Source organism: Mandrillus leucophaeus, unplaced genomic scaffold (genome assembly GCF_000951045.1).
Source record: "Mandrillus leucophaeus isolate KB7577 unplaced genomic scaffold, Mleu.le_1.0 Scaffold325, whole genome shotgun sequence".
In the NCBI taxonomy this organism is placed as follows: domain Eukaryota; kingdom Metazoa; phylum Chordata; class Mammalia; order Primates; family Cercopithecidae; genus Mandrillus; species Mandrillus leucophaeus.
The window spans coordinates 104,379-124,574 of NW_012103421.1; the positions used below are offsets into that span (position 1 = coordinate 104,379).

General features: G+C 54.7%; 1 protein-coding gene across 1 annotated transcript in view; it reads left to right on the forward strand.

Annotated features, from left to right (window-relative positions):
- NADSYN1 (NAD synthetase 1) overlaps positions 1–20,196 on the forward strand; it is a 47,663-nt gene that overhangs the window by 22,480 nt on the left and 4,987 nt on the right. The window contains exons 10-18 of the mRNA XM_011988176.1: positions 3,858–3,932; positions 6,199–6,323; positions 6,798–6,846; positions 7,366–7,468; positions 8,084–8,252; positions 9,589–9,724; positions 11,143–11,249; positions 16,315–16,446; positions 17,596–17,665. Coding sequence (XP_011843566.1) covers positions 3,858–3,932; positions 6,199–6,323; positions 6,798–6,846; positions 7,366–7,468; positions 8,084–8,252; positions 9,589–9,724; positions 11,143–11,249; positions 16,315–16,446; positions 17,596–17,665 — 966 coding nt within the window. The remainder of the gene's footprint in view (positions 1–3,857; positions 3,933–6,198; positions 6,324–6,797; positions 6,847–7,365; positions 7,469–8,083; positions 8,253–9,588; positions 9,725–11,142; positions 11,250–16,314; positions 16,447–17,595; positions 17,666–20,196) is intronic.

Consider the following 20,196-nt stretch of genomic DNA (forward strand, 5'->3'; position numbering starts at 1 on the left):
CTGCTCTGATGGCCTCTGATTTACCTGGTTGGTGAGGGGGGAACCTCCCACCCTCGAGTCTGAGGATAGCCGAACCCCGACACACGGCACATGGTACTGGACGGTTGAGGTGGGCAGCTTACGAGTTCTGCGTACCCACAGTGCGGGAGGAGGGCTCCGTGCCCCGCAGGGCCAGGTGGGAGGTGCACTCAGGAACCAAGGGGACAGCCCGCGGTGGGAGGCAGGCTCTGTGGTGCCGAGAGGACGGGTGCCGTCTGGCGCCTGTGGGAGGGTGGTGTTGGTTTGTTGGAATTCCAAGGGCTGGCAGGGAACCAGAGCCGCTCCTTTGAAAGGAGCAGACTCCATGGCCCCCGAGACAGGTCTAGGGATCCCACGTTTGGTGAGGGGGCCTTATCCTCAGGAGCAGAGCCGTCAGGGGAGCTCATGGTGAGGCCGTTCAAGGCCCTGCCATTCTTCCCCGGGTGCTGAGGCCACATATACTCATCTAAGGCCTTACACCACGCTGTCCCTGAGTCCGGGGAAGCAGGAGTGGAGACCCCAGGGCACTCTGGTCAGCGAGGCTTTGTTCTATGGGGCTCTCTGAGCACACAGTGACCAGCTGCGTGAGGGACAGCCCTGGGGAAGCTGTGAGTTACAGGTTGGAAGCGCCATTGCTATCCTGAAGCGACACAGATATGTGGGTGCTCAGAGGAAGGAGATAACAGAACAAAGCTAAGAACCCTGCCTGGCACAGTCCTCACCAGCAACTGAGCTGCCGCTTGGAATGGGGTTCAGGACCTTGTTGGAGCCCCAGATTCCTTTGGGAAGCTGATGAAAGCTCTGCACGTTCTGCGTCTAAAGATGCGCATTAGCACGGGGCAGGGCTTCCCAGGTGATCGTTACCGCGATGGGCGCGAACTTCCTCCACAGAGAAGGGACCACAGGTAGAAAGTCCTGGGAGAGGTTTGGGCCACTCTTCCTTTCAGTTTTTTGTTTGTTTGTTTGTTTTTGAGACGGAGTCTCGCTCTATTGCCCAGGCTGGAGTGCAGTGGCACGATCTTGTCTCACTGCAACCTCCGCCCCCCAGGTTAAAGCAATTCTACCTCAGCCTCCCGAGGAGCTGGGACTACAGGCGCCTGCTGCCACACCCGGCTAATTTTTTGTACTTTACTTAGTAGAGACAGGGTTTCACCGTGTTGCCCAGGCTGGTCGCAAACTCCTGAGCTCAGGCAATCCACCCACCTCGGCCTCCCAAAGTGCTGGGATTACAGGTGTGAGCCACCGCACCTGGCCTCCCTTTCGGTTTTTGAAGCAAACGAGAAAAAACGGGCTGTTATTGCCAAAAATGGAAATCAATCCCAAGTGCACAAATACAACAAAAAGTAACTTGTAGTTCTGTCCCAAGCCGGCGTGGGTTCAGACCCCTCGCGGGTCCCCAGCGCTCCCTCCCGCACACAGCGTCGCCGGACTCACCTTTGGACCCGACAGCGTTCCACTCTACTCTTGTTGGGGACGGGCATTAAAGCGTCAGATTCACCGAGGCAGGCAGTAGCACAGCAGACGAGTTCTGCAGCTGGCTTTGCAGGAGCAGAGCGAGTCTGTGTCCTGGCGTCACCGACTCTGAGAGGCTGTCCGAGCGGTTTCGTTGCTTTGCTGCCCCTGCGTTCCCGTCCTCACGATTCTGTCTGGTGCTTTCTGCACAGCATAGGCGCGGTCAGCACGGAGGCGGTTACGAAACCAAACCAGTTTCAAAGTGGACCGAGTGAACTTTACCCTGAAAAAGAATTCCACAGTCTTTTCAGGGGTTTCTTGCACAGGGGGCAGGCAAGGGTGTGGCCGTCTCAACTCCAGGCCCTGCTTTCCACGTGACAGCGTCCCTGCAGGCCTCCTTGCTCTTTGTCGTTAACCACGACAGAGCTGGAAGGGCTTTGAAGAGAAGGATTAAGTTCCTGCTGATGGGAAGTGTGGTCCTCTCCCCATTCCCCACGTCACAGCCACAGGCACGTTGGCGGTCGTGTTGATTGGCAGGTGTGTTGGGAATCACCTGCCCCAGGACCCCCGCAGGTTCCTGGCCCCACATCAAGCCCCTGAACCGGAGTCTTCGGGGGTCTGCATTTTTAGTGAGCGCCAGGCAGTTGTTTCATGCACTAGAATCCAGGAGCCGTTGTCTCTAGAATTCCTGATGTGGCCCGAGATCTCCGTCCTAGGCTACAGCCACAGGTCTGCTGCATTGAGAGTGGCAGTGCTGTCCTCAGGCTCAGGACACCACCCTCTGCCAGGTCCTCCGTGGTGCACCTGAAATCGTCAACAGAAGTCTTGTGACACGTGGAATCATTTGAGAGTCTCCCCTTCTGCCTCCCGCTCGAGCAACAGACCTGCCGGTCCCCGTCGTCGGGCCCATGTTTCTTAGGGTCTTCCTAATCCCCTGGGCTTTCCGGCTTGTTGGGTGCCTGGAGTCAGGCTGCAATATGGAAGGCTGTTAACCTAGCCTTAGGGAGAGTGGGATGGAGCCACCTTCTCATGGAACAATCCTCACCTACCCCATCTCCATTGTTTTATGGCTTCACACTTACCATGGCTTTCTGCATGGAAGCTTGGTGGCCGCAGTGCCATCACTTTGGAAAGCAGCCAGAGAACCACAGGATGCGCGAATCGGTCTCCTTGTCTTCATGGGCATCTCTAGCCAGGTCTGGCCCCCTGTTACAGCAGTAGGAGTGAGGGGCGCGCAAGGTGGCCACGGCCATCCTGTGAACCACCACAGTGGTGCAGGTGCTGTTCCCGCTGTCCCACGCTTGTGTTTAGCAAGGCAACACTCAGGAACACAATTTGATAAAGGTATTTTTTCATGAAGGAATAACCCCTGAGTTAAAATCTCATTTCTGCCCATACTGCAATTGGCAGAACCCCTACCACAGCCAAGTTCAAAGGCAAGGCAGTGTCACCTTCTGTGACACAGGCAGCACGTCCGGGCCAGGACCCTGGCATGGATACCGGGCCTGTGGCTCTGCCTCTGCCCTCCCCCAGCTCCACCCTCCTCTGTGTTTGGCCTCATTCTCAGGTTGTCCCCCAGCTCCGCCCTCCTCTGTGTTGGCCTCAGTCTCAGGTTGCCTCTCCTCTTGGGCATGGGATGTTTGCAGCAGCTCCAGCCATCCCATCTTCACACAGCCACATGCAGAGGCAGCAAAGGGGCCCTGGCTCCCTGTGTGTCTTTTTGATGAGAAGGACATTCCCAGAAGTCCCCTGCAGAGGCTTACTGACAGGGGGGTGTCTTACTGACAGGGGGGTGTCTTACTGACAGGGGAGTGTCTTACTGACAAGGGGGTGTCTTACTGACGGGGTTGTCTTACAGGGGAGTGTCTTACTGACAGGGGGGTGTCTTACTGACAGGGGGATGTCTTACTGACAGGGGAGTGTGGGAGTGTCTTACTGACAAGGGAGTGTCTTACTGACAGGGGAGTGTCTTACTGACAGGGGGGTGTCTTACTCACAGGGGGGTGTCTTACAGGGGGATGTCTTACTGACGGGGGTGTCTTACAGGGGGGTGTCTTACTGACGGGGGTGTCTTACTGACGGGGGTGTCTTACTGACCAGGGGGTGTCCTACTGACAGGGAGGTGTCTTATAGGGTGGTGTCTTGTGCCATGATTAGTGGGTCACTGGCCAGTGTCTGAATGCAGTGGAGGTTCTGGTGGCAACAGTGAGGGGGAAGAGCTGTGGGCTGGCCTCAATGTCATCTGTCCCATCCCTGGGCCCCCAGGAATTCAGGGGTCTCAGTCCCTGCTTTAGAAGGTGTGACAACACCTTTGACAGCGGCCACATTACATGTGGGGGTGGAACAAACAGGAAATCACAGGTTCTCTTTGAAATTTCCTTCCCCAGGAAGTCCTGACGGCCACGCTGGATCTGGAGGACGTCCGGAGCTATAGGGCGGAGATTTCATCTCGAAACCTGGCGGTGAGTGCTCCAGTAGACAACTGTGTGGGACGCTCCTCAAAGATGTGGAAAGTGGCCCCTTTCGTGCGGGCCTGGTGGCGGCCATGAGGGTGCAGTGCCTGAAAAATCCAACGGGAAGTTCCGGACTTCCCAAGTGTGGAAAGGGCTGGTGCTGTAGACGGAACCTGCTTCCATCTCTTCCCCATCGTCCTCTGCTTGAGCCAGGCCCTGAGCTGGGGTGAGCTGGGAACAGGCAGGCAGAGAGGCTGACGAGACGAGACGGTCAGTGTGCTAGGGGCTGCCACACAAGGAAGACCCAAGCAGCCTGGGAGCCCAGGAAGGCCTCAAGGTGGGGGGTGGCAAGCGCAGTAGGAACAGGCACACAGTGTGCAGCCAAGGCTGGTCCCCACCTCGGCAGTCGGAGGCAAGGTCCAAGGCACAAGCGAGCCTGTGTCTGAGACCCTGGGAGGCAAGTAACGCCCCTCCTGCAGCCCAAGGTCCTGCCGCTGGTAGCCTGGAGCTCTGCGTTTCTGTGGGATGTCATCACAAATAGGATATCCAACTGTGCAGCTGTCCTGAGACAGTGATTTTCGCAGACATTGAAGAAGTGTGGTCCTCGTAACAGAGCGGACTCTTCTGCTGTTGATTGATTGACACAGGGTCTCATTCTGTGTCCCAGGCTTGAGTGCGGTGGTACCATCACAGCTCACCGCAGGCTGGACCTCTGGGACTCAAGTGATCCTCCCACCTCAGCCTCCCAAGCAGCTGAGACAACAGACACATGCCACCATGCCCAACTAGTTTTTAATTTTTTTCTTTTGTAGAGACAGGGTCTCACTATGTTGCCCAGGATGGTCTTGAACTCCTGGGCTCAAGCAATCCTCTCACCTTGGCCTCCCAAAGTGTTGGAGTTACGGGCGTGCACTACCATGCCCAGCCTTTGTTTTCATAGCAGTTTTATTAAGTCGTATTAGCCATACCACCCAATGTATCCATTTAAGCACCCGATTCAGTGCTTTTTCGGGTTCTCATGGAGTTATGCAGCCACGATCTGAGCACATTTTCATTACCCCAAAAAGAAACTCCACCCCGTTCCCCTCCTCCGCCCCTGACAACCACAAGTCTACTCTCTGTCTTCATGAATTTGCCTATTCTCAACATTTCATTGGGATGAAATCACATAGCGTATGGCTTCCCACACTTTACTGTGCTGTTTTCAAGGTTTATCTATGTGTCGGGTGCAGCCACCCCTCGATATCCACAGGGGTTGGATCTGGGAGCCTCAGCCTCCACCGATCCCCTGCAGGGATGCCTGTGTCCCGCAGTGCCCCCTGCAGAGCTCACTGACACGAACAGTCGGCCCTCTGTATCCATGGGCTTCAGATCCCGCGATTACTGTATCTTCTATCTGTGTGCGGTTGAATCTGTGGGTGTAGAACCCACAGACACAGGGAGTGACTGTAGTTCATCCCTTCGTGTGGTCAGGGCGTGTTCTGTAGCGGAGATGGACACGTTGTGTTTATTCACTCATCCACTGATGGGCATCAGGAATGCTTCCACTTTCTGTCTATCATGAATAATTCTGCTACAAACATACATGTACTTTTGTTGGAGGGAACACGTGCTTTCATTTCTCTTGGGTGTGTCTATCCAGGAGTGGAATTGGCTGGGTCTTATGATAACTCTGTTAGCCATTTTTTGTGTTTTTTTTTTCTCGTTGGTTTTTTGTTTTTGAGACGGAGTTTCACCCTTGTCACCCAGGCTGGAGTACAACGGTGCGATCCTGGCTCACCACAACCTGTGCCTCGTAGGTTCAAGCGATTCTCCTGCCTCAGCCTCCCGAGTAGCTGGAATTACAGGCGCCCACCACCATGCCTGGCTAATTTTTGTATTTTTAGTAGAGACGGGGTTTCATCATACTGGTCTGTCTGGTCTCGAACTCCTGGCCTCAGGTGATCCACCTGCCTCGGCCTTCCAAAGTGCTGGGATTACAGGTGTGAGCCACCACCCCTGGCTCTGTTGAGCCTTTTGAGGAGCTGCCAGAGCGTTTGCCACACGGCTGCACCGTGGTGGGTTCCGGGCAGCCGGGTATGAGAACCCCGGTTTCTCGCCCCTCACCAACACCTGTTGCCATTGGTCGTTTTGCTCCTCGCCATCCTCGTGGCAGTGAGGGCGGCCTCGCTGTGGTTTTGACATGGCTGATGGAGTCCTGCTTGCCTGTCGGTCCCGGGGACCCAGAGGGTTTCCATGAAGCTGGGAGTCATCCTGTCTGAATCTCCATTGCCAGGCCAGCAGGGCGAGCCCCTACCCCCGAGTGAAGGTGGACTTTGCCCTCTCGTGCCATGAGGACCTCCTGGCACCCGTCTCTGAGCCCATCGAGTGGAAATACCACAGCCCTGAGGAGGAGATAAGGTGTGTGGCCCCGACCCCTGGGAAGGACCTGGCATCCGCGTGGCCACACCTCTGGGGTGGGGACTCCTGGAGGTCACGCAGTGGGTTTTCAGAACCTGCCTGGGTGGAGACTTGGCAGGAGGCAGCTGTGCCTCCCCTGGGTTGAGGGCATGGATGCTGGAGCCAGACCTCCTGGGTGTGACCCCCAGTCCTGCTCCTTCCCCGGGCTGTGACCTTGGGCCCCAAGGCGCTGTCCTTTCTGTGGCTCAGTGTCCCCATTTTAAAATGAGGATGATGATAATACCCACGTCCCGGGGCTGTCTTTGGAATCACATGCGTCCCTTCTCACGAGGTGCCTGAAGCAGAGACGGGCGTCCTGAGAGCCCAGCGTTGACTCCGGCACTGCAGCCTCCTGGGGCCTGCTTGGGTGGGTTGTTGGGGGCTGTGGGCCGGGGCGTCCGCCTCTGGGCTCCATGTTCTCTGATTGCCCTGCAGCCTTGGACCTGCCTGCTGGCTCTGGGACTTTCTAAGACGAAGCCAACAGGTAAGACTTCCAGTTTCTAGTGAGCCCACTTTGCTTGTTCTACTGGTTGGTCTGGTTTTATTCTGGCGCAGGGTAGGGATTTTTTCTTTTTTTTTTTTTTTAATGCAAATGACAAAAATCATTTCATCACTCTGCCTCCATGGTGAGCTTAGTCTGCACTAGCCAGAGGCAAGGTGGGCACAGTGGCTGGTGGGTCGGCTCCACCTTTGGAGGCGGAACCCAGCCTGTCGGCATCCAGGATCACGCTCGCCATCTCGCCAGCATTGTAATCCCGCGTATCTGTAGTTCATCAGTGGAATCAGCTCAGACACGCCCCACAGCGAAGCGTCTCTTTTCCCTCTGAAAAATCCATTAATCCTGCCACGTGTGGGCATTTGTCCTGACCCCGTGGAAAGTGCCGACACTCACGTGCATTTCTGTGGACGCCTCCGTGAGGTCTGTGGGTGGAGCTTGGCTGGTCCGTGGGCATGCCGCTTCTCCGAGGCTCTGCTTACACTGTGTTTGGTTGGTCCATTCCAGGCGGGGTTTTTGCTGCCCCTGAGTGGCGGGGTGGACAGCGCAGCCACCGCCTGCCTCGTCTACTCCATGTGCTGCCAGGTCTGCAAGTCTGTGAGGAGCGGAAGTAGGTGACATCTGTTGGCTTGAGGGAGGCTCCAGGGTCCAGCCCTTGGGCTACCTGAGTCGGGGACCCAGGAGGGGGCAGAGGAAACACCCATGCCGTCATCGGGGTGAAAGGGGCTTTGTGGCCACGCACAAATGTCACAACGTCACATCCCGGTCCTGCAGCCAAGGCAGCAAGGCCATCAGCAGCTTCCTGGAGCTTTGGGCCTATGTGGCTGAGTCTCCAGAGCTGCACCTGCCTGCTCTGTGCACGGTGTGGCCTGGTGGAGAGAACACAGGCGTTGGAGGTTCACATCCTCCCCTGTGTGATATGGTATCGGACATCATCTCAGCATATGCAGCAGCATATGCAGCAGAACAGGGGTGACGATGCCCGTCGGATGGGGCTGTGGGCCATAGCGTGGGCTGGCGCTACACAGGCACCTGGGGGTGTAGACCAGGGTGGAGCCGCACAGTCACCTGGGGGTGTAGACTGGGGTGGAGTTGCACGGGCACCTGGGGATGTAGACCGGGGTGGAGTTGCACGGGCACCTGGGAGCTGTAGACTGGGGTGGAACTATGTAGACACCCCACACACTCAGGTGACTTCCACCCATTCTGTCCTGGTGGTTTTCAGATCAGGAAGTGCTGGCTGATGTCCGCACCATCGTGAACCAGATCAGCTACACCCCTCAGGATCCCCGAGACCTCTGTGGACGCATACTGACCACCTGCTACATGGCCAGCAAGAACTCCTCCCAGGAGACGTGCACCCGGGCCAGAGAGTTGGCCCAGCAGATTGGAAGGTGGAGATGGCCCCTGGTGCTGGGCATGGCAGGCGGCTGACAGGGCTCAGAGCCGCTGGAAGCTCTGCCTGTGAGCGCTTTGGTGACTGGCTTCATTCACTCCACATCGTGTCATCCACAATGTGGACAAACGTGTCAGTGTTCCGTCCCTTGTTGTGGGTGAATAATATTCCACTGTCTACAGATAGACCAGTTGGTTTCTCCAGTCATCAGCAATTGCTTAAACGTGCATCTAGGAGTTTATCAGGGCTCCACTTTCTCTTGGTTTGAGACAGATTTCAGGGAAGTTATGTATGAGTCCTCCCTATCTGACCGTTTGAGACAGATTTCAGGGAAGTTGTGTATGAGTCCTCCCTATCTGACCCACCCGAGTCTCCGATGGTGCCTGCAATTTCCACCCTTCCGTCCCCTCACTCCGTGCATTCCCAGTAAAGGCTGCAGGTCGTATGTGCTCACCAGGGTGCACAGCAGGTCCTGGGAGTTGGCTGCGGGCTGGCTCCTACCCCTCCTCCTGTCCCTTCGCCCTGCCCTCACTGCCTCTTCCACGGGCAGTTCTCTACCTGAGGACAGTGGAGGGAGGGCACCTTTCCAGAGAAGAGAGACTGGGTTTCATCTAGAATGTTCCATCCGTAATGGCTCCTAGGAGAAAATGAACAGCTCCCCATCCTGTTTGTTGAGCTCAGCTAAAAGCTGTCCCCCTGCCCCCCAACAATTCTCCTCTTAGATATGTACTCAGAGGAATCAAAAGCAGGGACCCAAACAGATACTTGTTCAGGAAAGTCCATAGCAGCACCATTTGCAGAAGCCAAGAGGTAGGGACAACCCAAGGTCCATCTCAGATGAACGGAGGAAGAAACTGTGGTCCATTCACACAGTGGAATATTATTCACCCATGAAAAGGAGTGGAGCACGATCACATGACACAGTGAGGAGAAACCTTGAAGACATGGTGCGGATGAAAGGAGTGGAGCCAGCCACACCAGGCCACATGGTGTTTGATTCCATTTCCACACAATGTCCAGAACAGGCCACGGCACAGAGAGAGAGGGAGTCTGTCACTGTCTGCATCTGTCCGTGTCACAGCTGTCAGAGCTGGAGGAGGAGGGAGTGGGGACAGACTGCCAGTGGGATGGGGTTTCCTTCTCTGGTGATGGGAAGTTCTGAGCTGGATGGTGGTGATGGCTGCACAGCACTGTGGATTGCTAAACACCACAAATCATACACTTTAAACGGGTTACAATGGTCAGTTTTAGGTCATCAGGGCTTCACCGCACATGCACACACACATGCACACACGTGCACATGCTGCCTTCAACACCTACCCTTCTCCCTCCAGCCATCACATCAGTCTCAACATTGATCCAGCCGTGAAGGCCGTCATGGGCATCTTCAGCCTGGTGACGGGGAAGAGCCCTCTGTTCGCAGCTCATGGAGGAAGCAGCAGGGAAAACCTGGCGCTGCAAAATGTGCAGGTGCCCCCGCCGGGGCCGGCGTCCCCTGGGGGTGGGGGTGGGGGTGCAGGGAGCCCTGGGACAATCACTGCAAAATGTGCAGGTGCCCCCGCCTGGGCCGGCGTCCCCTGGGGGTGGGGATGGGGGTGCAGGGAGCCCTGGGACAATCACTGCAAAATGTGCAGGTGCCCCTGCCTGGGCCGGTGTCCCCTGGGGGTGGGGGTGGGGGTGCAGGGAGCCCTGGGACAATCACTGCAAAATGTGCAGGTGCCCCTGCCTGGGCCGGCGTCCCCTGGGGGTGGGGGTGGGGGTGCAGGGAGCCCTGGGACAATCACTGCAAAATGTGCAGGTGCCCCCGCCTGGGCCGGCGTCCCCTGGGGGTGGGGATGGGGGTGCAGGGAGCCCTGGGACAATCACTGCAGGATGTGTCGGTGCCCCGGCCTGGGCCGTCATCTCCATGAAGGTCATGGCACAGGGAGCTCAGGGACAACTAGTGCTGGGGTCACAGCCTGTGTGCCTTACTGAAGACGTCGGTCATGCAGCCTTGTTAACAAGGAGGGGGTCTGTGTGTGTGTTGGTGCGTGAGCCTGTGATGTGTAAGAGCAAGAGCGGGGGTGTAAGGGTGTGCATGCACGAGTGTATGCACCAGCATGAGTGCAAGAGGAGGGTGTGAGCCTGGGTGTGAGCATGAGTGTGAGAGGTTACATGAGTGTATGAGAGTACAAGTGTGTGAATGTGAGTATGCACAAGTGTGGGTGTGCTTGTGAGTGCTTGTGCACAAGTGTGTGTGGATGTGCGAGTGAGTGTGCACAAACATGAGTGCACAATTGTGTGCATGAGTGAGTGCATGAGCATGCCTGTGAGCGTGCGGGTGGGTGGGTGTGCATGATGTGAGAGTGCACGTGACTGTGTGTGAGTGTGTGTCTTTTTAATCCTCAGGGAAAAGCCCAGACGCTGTCTGCCTCCTGGGCTACTGCACTTGACTGGGTGCTCCATGATGGGTGGAGGAGAAGAGAGGCCAAGGGCTCCCGCTGCTGGGATCTGTCCTATCTCACCCTGTCCCCTTTCTGCTGTGCCTTGGTGGCCTCTCCCCTCCTGCCAGTGGTAAAGGGATGGAAATGCAGTTGCCAAACTTTCTCCCAGGGACCCCACAGCTCAGTGCTGCCACTGATGCTCCCTCTGCCCTCTGCCCTCCGGGGCTCCGGGTGCTCCCATATTTGAAGACAAGCCCCACGGAGCTTGCGTGAGCCCTGTGGAGTTGGGACAACCCTGAGAGGAAGGCCTCGGGACACCGTGGGACTCTGAGACTCTGATGTTCCCAGAACACTAGAGAGCTCCTAAGCTGTTTTAATTTTCTTGTTTTCAAGAGTTTGCGGGTGCGCGTCTCCCGTGTGTTCCTTTGCGAGGGAACCTGTTATTTCCTCTGTTGTGTTGTCCAGGCTCGAATACGGATGGTCCTCGCCTATCTGTTTGCTCAGCTGAGCCTCTGGTCTCGGGGCATCCGTGGTGGGCTCCTCGTGCTGGGATCCGCCAACGTGGATGAGAGGTGAGTGTGGTCCAGTGGCACGTGGTGGTGGGCCCCCGAACCTCTCAGGACTCTGAGGGTGACACGCTCTGAGGGTGACTCCTGTGCCTCTCATGGCGGGTTTGGTACCTGGAACGACATCATTCCTCTAGAATTTCACCCACCCCGAGTGGCAGAGCTATGAGCATTGTGTACCTGCCAGTGGCTCTGGGTGCTCACCACTTTCATCAGCCTTGTGGTTCTTCGTCTCTCCTGCACCTCAAATTCATCTTCCCACTGCCCTCTGCCATGGTTGGGCTCCCCTCTTTCTTCTAGGCTATTCCACTGCCTCTTCAGTCATTCCTTTGCAGCTAGTTTTTACCTCCAAACCAGAGTTCATTTTTTATGTGGACTGAAAATACTCCCCGGATAAAATTCAAGCTGCCCCTCGAGCCCAGCAGTGGAGGCTCCTAGAAATTCTTTTCCAGCCTTGGTTTCCCCACTTCCCTTAGGTGAGCCTCTGCCCCTCTCAGCTCATCTGTGCTATTCTTAGTTGCTCCTTAGGAGCTGAGGAATTTCAAAAACTATTTGTCATGTATTCATTTGTTTGTCTCTGCATCCATCTATCCATCCATCAGTTGGGCCATCCATCTATCCACCCATCCATCCATCTGTCCATTCATCTATCCATCTATGCATCCACCCATCCATATACCCACTCACCTGTCCATTCATCTATCCATCTGTCTGTCCATCCATTCATCCATCCATTCACCCACCCACCCATCTGTCTGTCCACCCACCCACCTATGACCTATCTATTCATCCATCCACCCACTACTCACCTATCCATTCATTCACCCATCTGTCTGTGCACTCATCCATCCATCCGTGTACCCACACATCCCTCCACCCAACTGTCCATCCACACATTCATCTACCCACCCACCTATCCATTTATCCACCCATGTGTCTGTCCATCCACCCATCTGTCCATCTGTCCACTCATCTATCCATATATTCATTCACCATTTCATCTGTCCACTTACCCATCCATCCGCCCATCTCTCCCTTTGTCCATCCATCCACCCATCTGTCCACATTTCCTTCCTTCCATCCATCTATCCCTCCCTTTTTTCTATGGTGTGAGTGCCTTTTTCTTTTGAGACAGTCTCGCTTTGTCGCCCAGGCTGGAGTGCAGTGGCGCCATCTTGGCTCACTGCAACTCCACCTCCCGGGTTCACACCATTCTCCTGCCTCCGCCTCCCTGGTAGCTGGGACTACAGGAGCCCACCAACGTGCCCGGCTAATTTTTTTGTATTTTTATGAGCGACGGGGTTTCACCGTGTTAGTCTTAATGTCCTGACCTCATGATCCGCCCGCCTCGGCCTCCCAAAGGGTATAAGTGTCTTAATCACTCTGCATCCTTATCTGTCTACAGACGTGTTCTCTTTTAAAACTGATTTTTTACTTTTAAACCCTATTTTATTGTTCTAATTACAGAAATCTGAAATTAACACCTGATACTGTGTAAACATTCTCATCCTCCTCATGCATGTTTTGATCATTGCTTTTCTGGTGCCTCTAGTGCCTTTGTAAGGGACTGATTTTTCAGGAGGGGTGAGTGGCTGGTGTGTATTCTGAGCTCTGGTGTAGTTGAGGAGATTGATGTTTGGTTTGGTTTTTCATTGCTTTTGTAGATGCGGAAGAATTTGATCTGTTATAAAATTGTGTTATAACAGTTCCCCTCACAACTCTTGTCCATCATTTTCTAGTATTTAAAATGTTAACAAAGAAACGAGTATTTTTTCCAGGGCGGGATTGGGTTCCGGGAGCTGGAAGGTCTCTAGATGCCATTTAGAAAATAAACAAACGGGCCGGGTGCGGTAACTCACGCCTGTAATCCCAGCACTTTGGGAGGCCGAGGCGGGCGGATCACGAGGTCAGGAGATCGAGACCATCCTGGCTAACACGGTGAAACCCCGTCTCTACCAAAAATACAAAAAATTCGCCAGGCATGGTGGCGGGTGCCTGTAGTCCCAGCTACTCGGGAGGCTGAGGCAGAAGAATGGCGTGAACCTGGGAGGCAGAGCTGGCAGTGAGCCGAGATGGCGCCACTGCACTCCAACCTGGGCGACAGAGCGAGACTCTGTCTCAAAAAAAAGAAAAGAAAAAATAAGCAAACGTAATCCCTCAGCTGCCCCTTTCTCATTGCGGGACAGAAGGCTCTGTGGCTGCGGACACGCCCCTCATGATGTAGCAAAACCCTTCTGTCTGTTTCACATGCCGCATCCCCGTCTGCTGTCTTCTTCTCACTGGACACAGCCAGTCCTTCTCTTCCTCTGCGTTCTGGCGAGAATCTCAAGTGTGTAGTGTTGATTTCTTTTAAATTTCCCTGTAATTCTGTTGTTGAATTGCTTCTGATTCTAGTTCCGTTGCATCCCTGTCTGCGGGCCTGTTGGACACCTGTCCCCCATCAGGCTTTCTTCCCGGTGGTGTGAATGAGTCAGAAACAATTCTTGTTCTCTGCAAGTAGGAGCAGACAGCGATAACCCAGCTGATAACATGTGTGTTGCAGGAAACATCTGCCGAGAGAGCTCAAGCAGGGGAAGGGAGAGCAGCTCACCCAGGGAGGGCCCTACTGAGAAGTGGGTTTCATAAAGGCCTGCGGGAGGCGAGGGTGGGTGGAGAAGAGCCCGTGAAGGCCAGGACTGAGGTTCCGTCATTGTCTCCCTGAAAGGCCTGGTCTTGAGCGGGGACTGGAAGACCCACAGAGCTGGTTTTGGAAAGTGTGCGGTGTGGGGCAGGGGGAGGTGTGAGAAGCCAGAGACAGCTGTTTCCAGAAATTTCACTTCGAAGAGGAGGGGAGGCGCAGGATAAGCGCTGCCGAGATCAGTGGGGACAGGAAAAGGAGTTTGCTTTATTATTAGAGACAGGGTCTTGCTCTGTCACCCAGGCTGGGGTGCCATGGCACCGTCACGGCTCACTGCAGCCTCGACCTCCTGGGCTCAAGCGATCCTCCCACCTTAGCCTCCCAAGTAGCTGGGACTGTAGAGGCACCACCACACCTAATTTTTTTTTCTTTCCGCTCTGTTGCCCAGACTGGTCTCCATTTGTTTTCTTGCCTTAAGATGCTGTAAAGAAAAGACCAACAGAGAGCGGGGTGGACTTGCTGGTGCGGAGCAGTGGGGATGTTACTGGCGAGATGAGAGCAGGTGACCAAGCAGGAGCGTGGCTTTGCTGGGGGCCCGGCCAGCGCATCCCCAGCAGCAGGAGGGGTGGGTTCAGAGGCAGGCCCAGGAGAAGGTTCCAGAGGGAGCAGGAGGGGAGGGGAGAGTGAAGCCAGCCCTGCGGGGTTAAGTTGGGGTCAGCACGGGAATGCAGAGCTGAGAGACTGTGTTGAAAGTGGGCATCTAACACCATGATTTCGGCTGCTGGAAGTGACCAGCCTGGGGGAAAGCTCCGTGCAGAGCGCGAGAGGAGGGGACAGCTGCTGGAACTCGGTGGTCCTGTGTTGAAATTTATGGCCACGCCTGTTGCTGGCTTCAGAGTCTCACCAATCCACCAAATCAGTCTCAATTTCACCAGAAAAAGTCTGCCTCAATTTTCTCCCTATAACCGTGCCTCCCCATCCCCGTGGTCCCCAACCTCCCAGCCGGAGTTTCCTTCTGCCAAGACGAGGCAGCATCCTGGCCCTGTGGGTCTGCAGGTTGAGCTGAGCTCTGCACTGCGGGATTTCGCCTGGCTGTGCTCTCTGAGTCAGCCCAGGCGGATTTCCCCAGTCCTGGGCAGTCACTGGGGATGGAAGAGAAAAGGTGGTAAGATGGAGACTGTCATCTCCCCTGGCCCATCTGGCCCATATCCCAGCTCCTGCTAAAGGACTCTTGGGCGGGACAGGACGGGGAGTGATGGGGCGACTGGGACGGCCCCCACTGAAGGCAGCACAGGGTCTCACTTGTCCCTCTGTGGGGACCCTGGGGGTCTTACACCCCCCGACATTGCTCCACGGTGAGGGTCTGGAAGGGTGAGAAGGCGTGGAGGTGTGAGTTTGAGAGTGTCGAGAAAAGCCTCTGGTGGGGTAGGCAGGGGCCAGCCTGGAAGGCCTTGCAAGGTCAAGGGCAGCGTTGAGAGGATTCAGACGGTGGAAGGGCCTGGCCTGGCCTGGTGTGGCGGAGATGGGTGGTCAGCCAGGAGTCCCGTGGAGAACCTGGAGGCCTGTGCCAGCGGTGGCAGTGGGGTGGGGTGGAGAAGGGCGGCTGGAACCCAGTACCACTAGGTGAGTGCCTTCAACAACACACATTTATGGTCCATCAGTTCTGTGGCACGCACGTCCAGTATGGGTCCCCTGGCTCAAGTTAAGGTGTGGACGTGGTGGGTTCCTTCTGGACGCCCCAGAGAGAATCTGTTTCCTGCCGTTTCCAGGCTCTGGAGTCCTGCCGCCTTTGGCTCACGACCTCCTCCGTCTTCACCACCAGCGGCCCCGTGTTTCTGCCTTTCCCCTGCAGTCAGGGCTCCCTCAACTCTCATTTTCACCCCCTTCTTTTAAGGACCTCTGTGATTGCCTTTTGGGCCCACCCTGCAATCCAGCATCACCCCCACATCTCAAGTCCCCACCTGAGTCCATCTGCAAAGTCCCTTTTGCCCTGTGTGGTGACAGAGTCACAGGTTCTGAGGATTAGGACGTAGGCATCTTAGTGAGGGATGGATTCTTCTGCCGACCGCAGGCCTCAGAGTTGACAGGCAGGGGAGGGGCCCGGCCGCATGGGCAGCAGAGTGTCCGTCCACGTGTGTCGAGTCCCTGCTCATTCCCGACACCCCAAGACCTCTATCCCTCAGCTCTGTTCAGACGGCTGCTCCCAGCTCCGTGCTGGTGACCCCCAAAACCCGCCTGCCATCCCCGTTGTCTCCTCTGGTATGCTCAAAGGCCCTCCTGGGTCATCTGCAGCCTCTGCCAGCTTTGCGGGTTGCTCTGGGACTTCTCCAGGACGCTTGAATTTGCCACGCTTCTGGCTTCAGGGCCCCTGGGAGAAGCAACTCCATGGACGGCTGGGGTTGATGGAGTCTGCGGCCCCTCGGGAACCCGCGCTCTCTCTCCCTCTCCCTGCAGTCTCCTGGGCTACCTGACCAAGTATGACTGCTCCAGTGCAGACATCAACCCCATAGGCGGAATCAGCAAGACAGACCTGAGAGCCTTCGTCCAGTTCTGCATCGATCGCTTCCAGCTTACTGCCCTGCAGAGGTGAGCGTGCTCACGGGCTGTGGCTCCTCTCCCAGCACAGGCCTGGCCACCCTGGCCCACACTCAGGCTCCTTCATAGCTCCTGTTGCCTGCTGAATAGTCCTGCCCTTGAGCTGGCACTTGAGGCCTGTGACCAAGCCTCCCTTTCTTCCTGTGGGTGCCTCCACAGCCCCCCGACTCCAGCCAGATCACGGAGCTGCGGCCTCCTGCCTTCCCCGCCTGCCCTGCCTCCCTTCCCCAGGCTGAGGCTTGGTGGACCGAGGCTCGCCACATCTGAGCAGAGCACCTGTGCTTTAGAAGTGACAGAAGACAGGGCCGGGCGCGGTGGCTCAAGCCTGTAATCCCAGCACTTTGGGAGGCCGAGATGGGCGGATCATGAGGTCAGGAGATCGAGACCATCCTGGCTAACACGGTGAAACCCCGTCTCTACTAAAAAATACAAAAAAACTAGCCGGGCGAGGTGGCGAGCGCCTGTAGTCCCAGCTACTCGGGAGGCTGAGGCAGGAGAATGGCGTAAACCTGGGAGGCGGAGCTTGCAGTGAGCTGAGATCCGGCCACTGCACTCCAGCCCGGGCGACAGAGCGACACTCCGTCTCAAAAAAAAAAAAGAAGTGACAGAAGACGGATCAGTGCCCAGACCTTTCCTCGGCCTTTGCCAAGGTTTCCTGCCACGGGAATGTGTTTTCTTCTCTGCTTATTCTCACTGGGGTGACTGTGCCCCCCAGGGGACAGCAGGCAATGTCTGCAGACATGCTTAGTTAGCTTCGCCACACGGGGTGTGCTGGGCATTAGCAGGTAGAGGCCAGGGGTGCTCCTCAACATCGTGCCGTGCACAGGCCATTGACATTCCCTACAGCAGAGTCCCCTCGACCCGGGTGTGGACGGTGCCTGGTGGACTGGCCCTGCACTGTGCCTCCACCTCTGCCTCTCCTCCTGGGGTCAGGAGGCCACAGCAGTGCCCACGCTCCTCAGGCCAGGGTGCTCACCCCCGCTGGGAAGCCCAGCACCACAAGCCTCGGTGATGTCCTGCCCAGGGTGAACGGAGTGACCAGGGCCAGCACACTCGGGAAACTTAGTTTGGGGATTCTCTCCCAGAGCTCACACCACCCTCGCAGCTGCACTGACCCACCTCTGTGTGTTTTGGCTGCAGCATCCTGTCGGCGCCGGCCACCGCAGAGCTGGAGCCCTTGGCTGATGGACAGGTGTCCCAGACCGACGAGGTAATGGCAGTGACTTTGCCACGGCGCTTCCTGCCCTCCTCCCCACCCCCTGCATGGTGGTGCTGGCTCTTCCAACCTCCCTCCTGACCCCAGGAGCTGTGCTCCATCACTGTCACTGGGTCCCTGGCCTGGGTGCCCAGGGCTCAGTGTCAGTCACATTGCTGGCCTTTGACACTTCAATTTACTTCCTCATGGTTGGGGCCCCAGAACGAGGATGACATGGTGGGAGGGGAGGGAGAGCATATGGCGGGCGGAGGAACACAAGTCCCTCGCAGGCAGGAGGGACGTCTCTGCTTGTGCTTTAGAGTGACCTAGGAGGAGAATCGCCCTTGACTCCTCCACTGCACACTGGCCTTTCATGAAGAGGCCCAGGCTGCGGTTTGTAGCTTAATGGATGCTGGGAGAAGTGGCTGTGGGCTTTTTGTGATAAGATCCATGACACTCTAGCCTCTTAGGTCACAAGGACTTGTTGCTATAATTTCTTCCAAGCGTTTTCTAGTTTTCATCCTTACATTTAGGTCTCTGATCTAGTTGAGTTACTTTTGTGTGTGGTGTGAGGAAGGGGTTCAGTTTCATTCCTTTGCATGTGAATATCCAGTCGTCCTAGCACCATTTGCTGAAAGGATGATTCTTTCCCCCATTGATTTAGCTTGGCATCCTTGTTGTAAATGTAGGATTTATTTCTGGACACTCAATTCTGTCCCACAGATTTTTTCTGTTTTTCCTTATGCTGGTCCCACACTGTCCTGATTATTATAACTTTGTAGGAAGGATTTTGGCTACTCTGAGCCTCTTGAATATCCATATGAATTTTGAGATCAGCTTGTCAATCTCTGGAGAAAAAAAAAAGCTTGCATTTTGATGGAGATTGCATTGACACTAGATCAGTTTGGGGAGTTCTGCCGTCTTAATCATAAGAACTCTTCTGATCCATGAACATGGGACATGAAATGTCTTACTTATTTAAGTTGTCTCTACTTTTTTTTTTTTTTTAGACAGTGTCTCACTCTGTTGCCCAAGCTGGAGTTGCAGTGGCACAATCTCAGTTTATTGCAACCTCCGCCTCCCTGGCCCAAGCAATTCTCCTGCTTCAGCCTCCTGAGTAGCTGGGATTATGCATGTGCATCACCACGCCTTGCTAATTTTTTTGTGTTTGTAGTAGAGATAGGGTTACACCATGTTGGCCAAAACATGAGGCCTCAAACTCCTGGCCTCAAGTAACCCACCCGCCTTGGCCTCCCAAAGTGCTGGGATTACAGGATTGAGCCACTGCGCCCAGCCTCTAATGTCTTTCAACAACGTTTTTTCTAGTTTTCAGAATTTAAGGTTGCATTTCTTTTGCCAAATGTATTTCAAAATATTTTATCGTTTTTGATACTCTGGTGAATGGAGTTGTTTTAATAACTTCATGTGTAGATTGTTCATTGCTAGTTTATAGAAAAACACTGTTGATTTTTGCATATTGACCATATACCCTGCACCTTGTTGAGCTCATGTATTAGTGCTCAGAGCTTTTTAGTAACCTCCTTAAGATTCCGACTTACAGGGTCATGCCGTCGCAGCTAGAGAGAATTTCTGCCAAGCCTGATGATCCTAACCCAGGGCAGGCCCAGGCTGATCGATGTGTTTGTATTACTAGTTTTTAACAAAAAAATGTTAAAAAGCAAAATAAAAAATCTGTTTTTTAATAGAAAGAAGCTTATAGAATAAGAAAAAATATTTTTACAATTAGATCCATGACCCTCCAACTTCCTTAGGTCACAAGGATTTGCTCCTATAATTTCTTCCAACAGTTTTATTGTTTAAGTCCTTATGTTTAGGTCTGTGAGCCAGTTGAGTTAATTTTTGTGTGTGGCAGCTGACAGTGTATTTGTGTTTTAAGCTGTTATTATAAGAGTCCATTTTTTTTTTTAATTAAAAAGTTTATAAGGTAAGGCTGAGTGCGGTGGCTCACGCCTGTAATCCCAGCACTTTGGGAGGCTGAGGCGGGAAATCACTGAGGTCAGGTGTTCAAGACCAGCCTGGCCAACATGGTGAAACCCCATCTATACCAAAGAAATACAAGCAAAACAAAACAAACAAACAAAGAAGTGTATAAGGTATAAAGGTTACAATAAGCTAAGGTTAATTTATTATTGAAGGAAGAAAAATATATTTGTATTAATTGACTGTAGCCTAAGTTTACAGTGCTTAGAAAGCCCACAGTAGCACATCCCATTCACCCACCACTCACTCCCTGACTCACCCAGAGCGGCTTCCAGTCCTGCAAGCTCCAGTCCTGGGAAGTGCCCTACGCAGGTGTCCCATTTTTTATCCTTTCTACTATATTTTTACTGTCCCTTTTCTACATTTAGATACATAAATACTTAGCCTTGTGTTAGACTGGCCCAGAGTATTCAGTACAGCAACATGCTGTGCCCGTGTGTAGCCAAGGAGCTCAGGCTGTACCATGGAGCATAGGCGTAGGAGGCTAGACTATCTGGATGTGTGTAAGTGCCTTGAGGATGTTCACAAGATGCAGTGGCCTGGCC